This window comes from Zea mays, chromosome 4, assembly GCF_902167145.1.
Source record: "Zea mays cultivar B73 chromosome 4, Zm-B73-REFERENCE-NAM-5.0, whole genome shotgun sequence".
NCBI classification, from domain to species: domain Eukaryota; kingdom Viridiplantae; phylum Streptophyta; class Magnoliopsida; order Poales; family Poaceae; genus Zea; species Zea mays.
Genome location: NC_050099.1, coordinates 150,510,807 through 150,522,456, shown reverse-complemented (window position 1 = coordinate 150,522,456; position 11,650 = coordinate 150,510,807). Strand labels below are relative to the sequence as shown.

General features: G+C 52.6%; 1 protein-coding gene and 1 long non-coding RNA gene across 2 annotated transcripts; one reads left to right on the top strand and one right to left on the bottom strand.

Moving 5' to 3' along the window:
- Positions 1-4,791: 4,791 nt before the first annotated feature.
- Positions 4,792-5,286, top strand: LOC103653821 (uncharacterized). The gene is made up of 3 exons (XR_565736.3): positions 4,792-4,847; positions 4,926-5,054; positions 5,163-5,286. It is a non-coding gene; the product is annotated as an uncharacterized lncRNA (long non-coding RNA).
- A 654-nt stretch (positions 5,287-5,940) lies between these two features.
- LOC100285883 (lysosomal protective protein) lies at positions 5,941-10,900 on the bottom strand. Its single transcript, NM_001370727.1, has 7 exons — positions 10,570-10,900; positions 7,572-7,775; positions 7,376-7,468; positions 6,889-7,295; positions 6,648-6,784; positions 6,357-6,555; positions 5,941-6,252 (listed from the first exon to the last, which is right to left on the bottom strand). Exons 1-7 carry the CDS (start codon positions 10,832-10,834, stop codon positions 6,100-6,102), a joined length of 1,458 nt encoding a protein of 485 aa, NP_001357656.1. The 5' UTR covers positions 10,835-10,900; the 3' UTR covers positions 5,941-6,099.
- Between the last annotated feature and the right edge of the window lie 750 nt (positions 10,901-11,650).

The window sequence follows — 11,650 nt, the reverse complement described above, 5'->3', positions numbered from 1 at the left end:
GTTTTGTTTAGTCAAAGGAAAAGCATTTGAAACAGGGGGAGAAAATTTCAAATCTTGAAAATGCTTCATAAAATCGTATTCATTTACCTCTGACTATTTGCAAAAGAACTTTGAAAAGGATTTACAAAAGGGTTTGCAAAAACAAAACATGTGGTGCAAGCGTGGTCCAAAATGTTAAAAATAAAGGAGCAATCCATGCATATCTTGTAAGTATTTATATTGGCTCAATTCCAAGCAACCTTTACACTTACATTATGCAAACTAGTTCAATTATGCACTTCTATATTTGCTTTGGTTTGTGTTGGCATCAATCACCAAAAAGGGGGAGATTGAAAGGGAATTAGGCTTACACCTAGTTTCTAAATAGTTTTGGTGGTTGAAATGCCCAACACAAATAATTGGACTAACTAGTTTGCTCTAGTGTATAAGTTATACAGGTGTAAAAGGTTCACACTTAGCCAATAAAAAGATCAAATATTGGATTCAACAAAGGAGCAAAGGGACAACCGAAGGCACCTCTGGTCTGGGGGCACCGGACTGTCCGGTGTACACCGGACAGTGTCCGGTGCACCAGAGGACTCCAACTCAAACTTGCCACCTTCGGGAATTTCCAGAGGCACTCCGCTATAATTCACCGGACTGTCCGGTGTACACCAGACAGTGTCCGGTGCTCCAAGGAAGAGCGACCTCCGGAACTCGCCAGCCTCGGGAAAACGCAGCGGCTGCTCCGCTATAATTCACCGGACATGTCCGGTGTACAGCGGACTGTCCGGTGAACCAGCAGAGCAACGGCTACTTCGCGCCAACGGTCACCTGCAGGCGCATTCAATGCGCGCCAGAAGCGCGCAGAAGTCAGGCATGCCCATACTGGCGCACCGGACATTGAACAGTACATGTCCGGTGTGCACCGGACATCCAGGCGGGCCCAGAAGACAGAAGCTCCAACGGTCGGAATCCAACGGCATTGGTGACGTGGCTGGCGCACCGGACATGTCCGGTGTGCACCGGACTGTCCGGTGCACCATACGACAGACAACCTCCACCAACCGTCATGTTTGGTGGTTGGGGCTATAAATACCACAACCACCCCACCATTCATTGCATCCAAGTTTTCCACTTCCCAACTACTTACAAGAGCTCTAGCATTCAATTCTAGACACACCAAAGAGATCAAATCCTCTCCAAATTACACACAACGCCCTAGTGATTAGAGAGAGAGATTTGCTTGTGTTCTTTCGAGCTCTTGCGCTTGGATTGCTTTCCTCTTTCTTGATTCTTTCATTGCGATCAAACTCACTTGTAATTGAGGCAAGAGACACCAAACTTGTGGTGGTCCTTGTGGGAACTTTGTGTTCCAAGTGATTGAGAAGAGAAAGCTCACTCGGTCCGAGGGACCGTTTGAGAGAGGGTAAGGGTTGAAAGAGACCCGGCCCTTGTGGCCTCCTCAACGGGGAGTAGGTTTGAGAGAACCGAACCTCGGTAAAACAAATCCGCGTGTCTCACTTCATTATTCGCTTGCGATTTGTTTTGCACCCTCTCTCGCGGACTCTATTATATTTCTAACGCTAACCCGGCTTGTAGTTGTGATTATTTTTGAGAATTTCAGTTTCGCCCTATTCACCCCCCCTCTAGGCGACTTTCAGAGCCGGAGTCGACGAAGAAAGCGATGCACGCAGAAGGACCCTGCCGGAGACGAGCCCCGTAAATCAGCTTCAGAATCAATCCGCACTGGAGAAGAACAAAATACAAGGAACGACGAGAGAGAGAGAAGGTATTTTCGGGTGGTTCAGCGGTTGTGTGCTGCGCGTTACCGGGACGTCCTCGGTGGCGACTCTGAGGCCATTAGGGAGCGTGGTGATCCGGGTGGGGCTGCGGCTCAGGTTGTCAGGGAGGCACGGCGGGAGGTCCAGCCCGGGGAGTGGGCGCAGGAGTGAGCCCTCACATGCGGCGAAGGCTTCAGCGGTGGAGAGCCGTCGCTTCGCCGCCGTGGGTCCCAGTCCGCACACCTGCGGCGCGACGGAACGGGAGCAGCGGAGCGTGAGCCAAAGGAGCATTGGTTTTCGGTAACAGGCGAGAAAGAGAGGAGAACCGGAGGGTGGCTTACCTTGCGGAGGACGCGCGTGGTCCTGGAGAGCATCGCCATCGGAGCCGACGGCGGTGGAGTTTCGCCACCAAAGTCGTGGGGACTCGTGAAGACGTGAAGTCCTTGAGCGAGAGGTTGAGCAGCGCGGTGACCGCGCTCTCCTGCGCCACGGGGTTGGTGCTCCGGAGCAGCGGCACGAGCGCCGGAATGGCGCCCGACACGCCGAAGCGCTCGCGGATGTCGGAGCGGTGCTTCGCTAGCAGGCGTATCCTAGCCGCGGCCTCACGTCGCGCGTTCGGCCGGCGTCGGGCCCCAGCGCCAGCAGGCACGCCAGCACGAACGACTCCACGCGCTCCAGCGGAGCCGCGTCCGCCGATAGATCCATGGACTCGAGGTCGTTCAGATCCACGGCGACCGCGTCCGGCGCGTCGGATCTGGGCGCTGCCCCCGCCGCGGAAGCGAGGCGCTCGAGCTCGCCAGAGATGTCAGAGTTGAAGTTGGAGTAGTCGGAGAAGTCCCGCGACAGGTCGAGCAGCTCCGTGGTGCCGGCGTTGATGGCGGAAGACGACTTGGCGACGGCCGCCGGGTGCACGGGCCCCGCGGTGGCGGCGAGCTCGCGAAGGTGGAAGTAGATGACGGAGTCGGTGCGGAGCGCGGGATACGCGCCGTCGAAGGAGCGCACGGCTGCAGGAAGCGCGGAGGGAGAGCGCGGGAGGGCGGAGGGAGATGGCAAGCGTGGGGGATCCGCGCCATCGATGGAAGAGCACGCGGCTGCAGGAAGCATGGAGGGAAGCGAGCGAGGATGGTGGCGAATGAAGCGCGCGATGGCGGAGGCAGATGGCAGGCGCGCAGCGCGATGGCAGAACCGTGCGCCAAGCGGAACTGTGGACGCCTACAATATGTACATAATTAGTAGTAGAGATTTCTATCTCTACTAACTATTAATATAATAGTGTAGGCTATCCTCGTGTCCCAGTCTCCCCTACAAAAGCTGCCTCCGCGCATGTCTTGTGGGGCTCGCCCTCCTCGCATATCGCACTCACGCACCGTCAGAACACAACCGCATGTCGCGCCCCCACACCGCCATCTGACGCAGCCTCATTCCCTTCTATCCTCATATCTCTACTACTTCTTAAGAGCAGAGCGTAGGCGTCCACATCAGTACCCCCCCCGACATCCTTCGCTCCGCTCCGATCCCGGATGGTGGTCGCGCTTTCATCGCCGCCATCAACGGACTCATTCCCACGTCTGCGGCCACCCCCGCAATCAACTCCATGCCCCTGGAATCCCTTTCCAATCCCGGCGCTCACCTTCCATCGACGAAGCGGCTCTTCCTCGCACCTCGTTATGCCCACCCCGACCATGACAAGTGGGCCCTTAATGTCAGCGTCCCCCCTGCACTTCCTCGCGCTTGCGTCCCAGCAAACACCTCCCCGTCTAGGGTTGCCGCCGCCCGATCTAGCAGCCATGGTGACGCCCCTCTGCCCCACCCCTGTCGCTACGAGAACATTCAGGTTGTCAGTCGCACGGTTCCCCGTGCAACGTGTCCCTTCTCCTCCGTCACCGCCCGACTCCCTCGCGTGGATAGCGCCGCGCAACACAGGAGAGCGGGTTGCTGCTTCGTCCCAGGTCAAGGTGAGCCTCCCTCTCCCTGATTCGACACGAAGTGCTGAGCGTCTCGTGGGCGTGCTCGTCGTCGTGGAGGTCGAGCCAGCACTCGAGCGGCTGTCCGGAAGCGACGCACGCGACGGTAACAGATCCGACCCAGGTCAAGGTGAGCCCCCCTACCCCTGATCCAACACGAAGTGATGAGCATCTCGTGGGCGTGCTCGTCGTCGTGGAGGTCGAGCCAGCACTCGAGCGACCGTCTGGACTACAGTCCGAGCTGCTCAGAGCTCTCCTCGCGCGGGATTGTGCCCATTAGCATTTCATCGAGCACATGAATGCTTATGGTCGCTTAACTGCTCCGATTTGTAGGTTGCGGTCCATATCTGGCCGTTTAGCAGCACTAAGGTGTCGCTGCAGGGGAGACGTGGTGCGTTAGATATGAATAGAATCAAAGCCTTACCTAGATTGGACACCTGAGCCCCGATTCACTTTCGACCTTGACACGGACGAACATGTCATGCAGGTCTTCTTGTTACTCTCGTTTCTCAGTTTAGCATTCGCCCTTCTTTCCTTCTGCTGACTTTTTTTTTGTGTTAACTGTGCAAAAATGTGCAACTTCTCCTTTTTCGTGTTGTTCAGGATGATGGACTTAATTGGGAGATTATTTGACGGACTCAAAATTCAATCAAGAAGTTTATGTGAGCAGTTTAGTATCTGAATTTTGAGCAAGGGTAACCATTAGGATGGCATGTTCAAGGTTGTCGCGGTGCCCATGGTGGAGAACTGCATAGTTAGCTATAACAGCCGCATTCTTGCTTACGGCCAACTAAACTGCAGGTTTAAGTTGCTGATCGCTATTGTAAATACTCAAGTTATAAGATTGCATTGTTATGGGTTTACTTTTCAATTAATTACAAATTTGTCTACTTCTGCTAGACAGGAAGCGAAAAATTACAATGCTTGGTGACATAGAAAATGGAACACGGAGGAACAACACACTAGACATCATCTACCTAGCGCATATTATAGTGATGTTTGTCATTCCATATCTATGTTTCATACAAATTTTTTACTTCTGTCGCAACGCATGGGTACATACCTAGTCCAATTAATATGTGATGATTCTAACATATTCAAGTGGACTGCTCTTATCAAGGTAACTTTTAAGTGCAGTAACAGGCAGGGTCAGCTGTTTATTATCTCCTCTTGTAATTATCTATATTTATGTGGTTAGGGCCCTTCTGAAACACCTTATGAAGGTGGTGTGTTTCAACTTGCATTCGCAATTCCAGAGCAGTATCCTCTGCTGCCTCCTCAAGTTCGATTTTTGACCAAAACTTTCCACCCAAATGTGCATTTCAAGGTTATATAAGACTGTGATGCCCAGTTTTAGCATTTATTAAATCTGAATCTTCAAGATGAAGGGGAAATTTCTGATTAGTTACATTTGTCTTTTGCCCCCTGTTCTTAGACAGGTGAGATTTGTCTGGATATATTGAAGAATGCATGGAGCCCTGCATGGACCCTTCAGTCTGTTTGTAGAGCGATAATTGCTCTGATGGCCCACCCTGAACCAGACAACCCACTTAATTGTGATTCAGCTAGCTCTTTCTTCCTACTTATGATTTTTTTATGTATCATTTTCATGTTGTCGTGCTATATCAAACTACACTACACAGGAAACTACGACACTGTACTACTTTCTTTGTTATGTGTCTTATTTGATTGAGATGATAAAATTTTAATCTAAATGTTGTAAATTTCGTCGTATGGCACTTTATGACATATAAGAAATAATAAGCTATTGCTGTAATGGAGGCCTGAGCCTGTAGATGAGAATACATATCAAGTATCAGGCACTGCCGAAACAAACCTATCTGATATTCTGAATCTGTCTTTACTTTCTGGCTCGCTCAATCAATGATAGGCAATCTCCTGCGGTCCGGTGATATTAGAGGCTATCAATCAATGGCCCGCATGTATACAAGGCTGGCGGCCATGCCAAAGAAAGGTTAGCTGTAGAACATGTGCCAAGCCAAGAGCCTATTGTCCATGCATGGCTACATGTTGTCAGGTCTGCCTTGTGCTGTCTGTATGAACTTTGTGGTTCTTGATTCATGAAATCCTAACCGTTCGTGTGTTGCGTGTGTGTCTGGGGTAATGAGAGGACACTCGGGTTCTTGATGGTGTTGGTCTGTGATGTATTTAGTAATAAGAAAATAAAAAATGATTTCTCGATAAGCGAGGTTGTGACTGAGCATTGAGGTCAGCACTATGACTTTTATTTCTGAACTTTTTTCCAATCGAATTACACTTGCAACTTTGGTAGAAGCGAGAAGGGAGGAAATAAACATATCAGCCGGCTTTGCCGGGCAAGAGGACGCACTTTTTTTTTAATTCTTTTGAAACTAGGGGAACGCCATTGGGGGCATCTTGGTGCCTGCCAGGAAGTTGCTGAAGAGCGTCAGCGCCTGCCGCGGCGCGTGCAGAGGCACCTCGTGCCCGGCTCCGCGGATGGTGACGAACGTCAGGCCCTCGTAGACGATCGTCCATCCACCAACCTGATTTCCGGCGGAGAACAGAAGACGTTAGCTAGCTGGATGGTTCAAAACCCTGCTGCTTCTGAAAAATCTCGGTCGACGACCGCTTCGTCAGTTTAGGTTACCTGCAGATGGTCGTACCACGGCGTCCACTCCTGGACGGTCTTGAGCCCTAGCTTGTTGAGGGTGAGCCTCGTGGACGTCACGGGGATCCTCCCGTCGGTGTCGCCGCTGAAGACCCACACCCTGAGGCCGCCGGCGACGAGCTTGCGGATGGTGGGGAGGGTGGAGAAGGCGGCGTCGTTCCAAGTGTTGATCACATCGCTGCATGCACAAAACGGCACGCACGTTGGATTCGAGCGCTTTCAATGAAGTTTTTTTTTCTTTGAGAGAGAGAGAGAGAGAGAGTAACGCACCTGCAGTGCGTCCAGTTGTAGCCGATCTTGGTCACGTTCGCGTGCAGCGCCGCCTGGACGTCGGGCCGGTTGAAGTAGGTCTCCGCGTACTGCGCCGTGCAGGGGTCGTAGCCCGCCGGCTTCATGATCCATCCTCGCTGCAACGCAAGGTCGATTGCATGCATTCCGGAAAAAACAAAAGATATATGAGACCATCAATGCAAGTTGCTCGCAAGACGGATGCTCGATCGAACGCACGCACGTATTTGGAGAAGATCCTGGGGGCGGCGCCGTGGACGGCGACCTTCCGGTGGCCGCGCGCGTCGTAGGAGGACGACGCCGACGAGCCGGCCGGGTCGTCGGTGCAGACCGGGGTGTAGAGGCTGTACATGTCGATGAGGCGGTACACAGCGAAGTACTCCTGGAGCGCGGCGTTGCAGGCGTCGGTGACGTTGGCCATGCTGAAGTCGCACCTGGCCTTGACGTCGGCGTACACCCGGTCGGAGATGACGGCGTGGTCCCAGGCGTAGTCGACCATGCCCGTCTGGTCCGTCTCGTCGTCCATGAGCGCGTTCCCGACCATCAGGCCCTTGAGGTTGACGTAGCTCTCCTTGGGCCCCGCCCTGTTGCCGTCGAAGATCTTCTCCGACAGCTGCGGGACGTAGTGCCCTGTACAGTACAAATTAAAATCAAATTTCGGTTTCAGATGCGCACTGCTTTGTCGGTCGGTTGTTACTTGCACCACTCACCGGCGTAGCTCTCGCCGGCGATGTAGAAGTCGTGGGACCTGTACTGCGGGAACCTCTTGAACCAGTTGAGCAGGAACTTGTAAGCGTCGTCAGCTGCATCATCATCCGCGCACACAACACACGACAGTCAGCAGGGACAGTGCTTCTCAAGGTGTTGGTCTCGGTCGTGTGATCGATCTGTCACGTATATACGTACCGGTGATCTTGTCGCCGAGTTGCAGCAGGTCGGAGCTCGTGTTTGTGTAGGAGAAGCCGACGCCCACCGGGGACTCCAGGAACATAAGGTTGGCCTCTGTGTTCCAGGAGTAGTTGTTCCATCTGAGCTCCGGCTTGCCCTTCTGCACCAGGAAGGGACCCAGCTCCTCCGCCTCCCCGTACCCAATCGACGAGCACCCGGGCCCTGCAACGACCACACTTTGCCGCTCAATCATCATAGCCTAAGGCCGCCCGTGGACCGGCCGGCCGGTCAGTGGACACTGGACAGTTGTGGAGGCGACAGGCGACACCACATGCAGCAGCGACGGTCACAAAGAAAGAATCGTTGGCGCATGCAGTTTCAGCAGGCAGGGGACCAGAGGGCGTACAGACTGCACCACTGGCTATGCATGCGAGATCGCAGTAGATCGCGCGACCAGTGGTGGAGTGCACAGTGCGATGCTATGGTGGGCCGGAGCCGGAGGAGGACTGGAGGAGGCTAGCGCGCGCGCGCGTGGTCAATGCACGCAGGCCGGCCGTTTTGCTTGCCACGCCATGCAGTCCACCACCACCGGCGCGGCGCAGGCGCTCTCTCGCTACGCTTGTTGCATGCAGCGGGACGAGCGCAGCTGCTAGCTACTACTAGCGCAGAGCGCACCATCGACCATTTGTTACAGATCTTTCCTTTTCGGGCCTGGTCCCCGGCCCGGCCCGTCGTCTGGCCGGGTCGCTAGCTAGCTAGCTGGTGGGCTGTGGCGCACGTACCGACGACGTCGTACGTACATACGTCTCGCGTGCGCGTGAATGCACCATGCCAACCTGCTCCCTAGCTGAAAGAGAGGTCGAGAGAGGGAGAGCCAGAGTACAGGTACCGACCTTAATTCGAGACGGAATAATATACCATTCGCGAGGGGGATCAACGTACGTACATACACAACAGATAAGATTGATGCCTTTAATTTAATTTGTACAAATCGAACTTTTAATTTTCTCTGTCCAGAAAACACACATGTGTTTACTTGCAGAAGAAAACTGTGTCGTCCTAACTACCTGTACTAGCACCGCACCTGATTGGACTCGGTTCCACAAAAGCTGAAACGAGACAACGATCAGTCTAACAAATCCAATCGTTACTCCCTCCGATCCATTCTAACGAATCTAACCACGATTTGAAATCAGCTAGCGTCTTTATCAGATAGTAGTAGACTAGAGGGATATATCTAGTAGTATGTACTAGCAGGACAAACGTTTCCAACTTGCAAGTATATATTATACTAACATACATAGCTCAATCATGCATCCTCCATATATGGACGACGTACGGCGCCTCACACGTTTCCAACTAACATATTACCCCCCAGACAGGGGTGTGCCGACGCGACGTCGAACAGCTCAGCCGGTGCAAGCAAAACTAACCGGTGGACCCTAGCTCACACTTTGCTTGGGATGTTGGGGAAAAAATAATAATAACGCCTTCGCATCGTAGGCATCCCCGGGCTATACGTGAATTGGGCCACAAGGTTTCCTCACTCTCTCATACAGAAGCTAGCTAGCGACACCGTACCCTTTGTTCCCGGGAGCGTGTGTTGACTGCTGGCGGCTTGCAGAGTGCTAGCTGACCATGCCAGGCAATGCAAGCAAAAGGCAGCATATATGCACACGACCTAGCTAGCCATTGCAGTCAGAGAGTCAGCAAATGGAGCCTCATCATCGCTGTGTGGGGCGCGCGGCACTGTAGCCACAGCTAGCCGTAGTGCGTGGCGCCTATACCCTTCTCGAAGCTTAAGGCTCATGTGCACTCTACGTCGAGTGGGTACCAGCAGCACCACTAGCAAATGGACCAGATCGAAATAAATCCAGGATGTGTAGCGTACTATGCGCTATGCGTCAACAAATCGTGCTCTCCTTGTGGCCAGCCGCACCAGCGACACTCCGGGCTCACGCACTGGCCGAGCACGCAAGTGGAACGCCCTATGTCGTTGTCTGCTTGACCATATATATGTACGCATGCATACATGATGAGGGCGTTGGTGTGGTCAAATTCGGATTGGGATGGTAACGACGGGCATATCCGGCCCAGTACAGTGGGATCGGAGTTTTATTCCCTTCCGTTCGAACATTCCTTTTTTTTTTAAAAAATATATAGAGATGAGTACATGCATATGTGTTTTTTTTCAAGAAAAATCCACATTCCTAGAACTGAAATATCAGCTGTGTGATTATTTTGTTCGAATTAAACGTGCCGCATTATTTAAGGTTAACAAAACGGTGTGTGCAACATAATGGTGATGGCACACGTATAGAGAGAAGTCATGTGGGAAACAATGACTGGCTATAGTAGTGGTGGCTATACGTACGTACATATACTAAGGTTCAGGTTACAGCGTCAACCTCCAACAGAAAACGTCCAATTAATGGTGATCGTGATCATTTGATGTGATAGCGTAGCTAAGCTAGCTCCTCCGCCCTCTAACTGTCCTGTGTGATTAATCGGTTGGGAGTAATATATACTGTCGTAGTACTACTGTGTTACTCAAACATCAGCAGCGCTATAGCTCCTGGTCCTGGTATCACAGTTCAGAATCCGAGACGTCATGCATGCGTCAGTCCCTCAGCTAGCAATCAGCGACTTAGCTTAGCCTAACCACTTCCCCGCTTCTTGATTATCATATCGTCGACTTCCAAGGTGGAAATGAACGTCTCAACTAATTGAGTGTTTGTCGCCGCCAGAGCCATAAGCGCCTTATCTGTAACGTACCATGTTGGAGACAGAAGCCATGGCCGCCGCCGAGCTCAAGAAACATGCACAAGTAGAAGCTTCTATCCACGACAATCACGGAGGCAAGCAGCGCGCGCGGGAGATAATAATGGCGAGTGCGAGTGAAGAGTACGAGCAGACAGCGCGGAGTGGTCGTAGGTGTAGCTAGCTAGCTGCGGCAGAACACGGGGTGGACGGAGGATCGAAGCTATAGTATAGTAGCTATAGCATACGTACGTACCGCCGTTGAGCCAGAGCACGAGCGGCTTCTTGTCGGGCGACGCGGTGGCCTCGAAGAACCAGTAGAAGAGCGCGCGGCCGTGCGTCTCGTTCACGGTCACGTACCCGGCGTACTGCGCGAACCCCACGGGCGGCTGCCCCGGGAGCCCCGCCACCCGGTCCGCCGCCTGCTGCGCCGCGGCCACCGTGTTCACCTGCTGCACCGCGACGGCCGCGACGGAGCAGAGCGATAGGGAGAGCGCGAGCAAGGACCAGGCGCCCGCCATCGTGAGCTAGGACGATGCGTGGTGTGCGCCGCGCGCTCTGCCGCTGCTCTAGCTCCTCGCTGCTGCTGGTGCGTGGTGCACATCTCGCCCCCTCCGGGTGGCTATATATACACACAGGCTCCGCTGACCGAGAGAGAGTGCCACGGCGGCCGACGCTTCCATAAAAACCGTAGAGCCCTGCTCCCGGCTGCATGCGGCCGTGATTGCGTTTGCGTCGGTAAAAGTAGAGAGAAAATGTTAAGTTGACTACGCATGGACAAGAAACCAGAGGATAGCAGAGAGCAGAAAGAAGCTGTACAGCTAGCTTAGACATAAAAAAAGAGAGAGATATCGCTGGACCATGTATAATTAATAGTAGAGAGGTAACTAATAAGTTGACAGTAAAGAATAAAGATCAATAGTATCTATTATTATGGTTTGTTTGTTTAGGATTATAATCTACTCAGATTAAATAAGTTAGATTATATAATCTGAGTAGATTATAATAATTCCGAATTAACTAATAAAGGAGGTCGCTAGCCTACTGGTATTGCAGTGGGAAAGAAAAGGCACCGATGATGCTACTTGTTGTGGTGATAGAGGAGAACGGTTGCCAGTTTGAGACTATCATCAATAGGGAAGGTACCTAGATATATGAGAGGATGAGGGTAGGACGACGACCCTCCCTAGTCCTGAAGGCAACACTAGACAAATCTCTACTACTTATTAAGTTAGTAATAATAGTCTGCCTTTTTGTGTTCTGTCGTGTGGTCTCTGACAGGTAGGACCCGCTTGCTCCTGCGTGCATGCTCCCGGTTTAGCCCATAACGCATTTTT

Bases quoted from the DNA above. Each gene is read 5' to 3' on its own strand.
- LOC100285883 (NM_001370727.1), bottom strand. From the start codon at position 10,834: ATGGCGGGCGCCTGGTCCTTGCTCGCGCTCTCCCTATCGCTCTGCTCC. The intron at 7,776-10,569 runs GTACGTACGTAT...TGGTCGTTGCAG, and splicing joins CGTGCTCTGGCTCAACGGCG to GGCCCGGGTGCTCGTCGATT. The intron at 7,296-7,375 runs GTGAGTGGTGCA...TGTACTGTACAG, and splicing joins CGCCGGCGAGAGCTACGCCG to GGCACTACGTCCCGCAGCTG.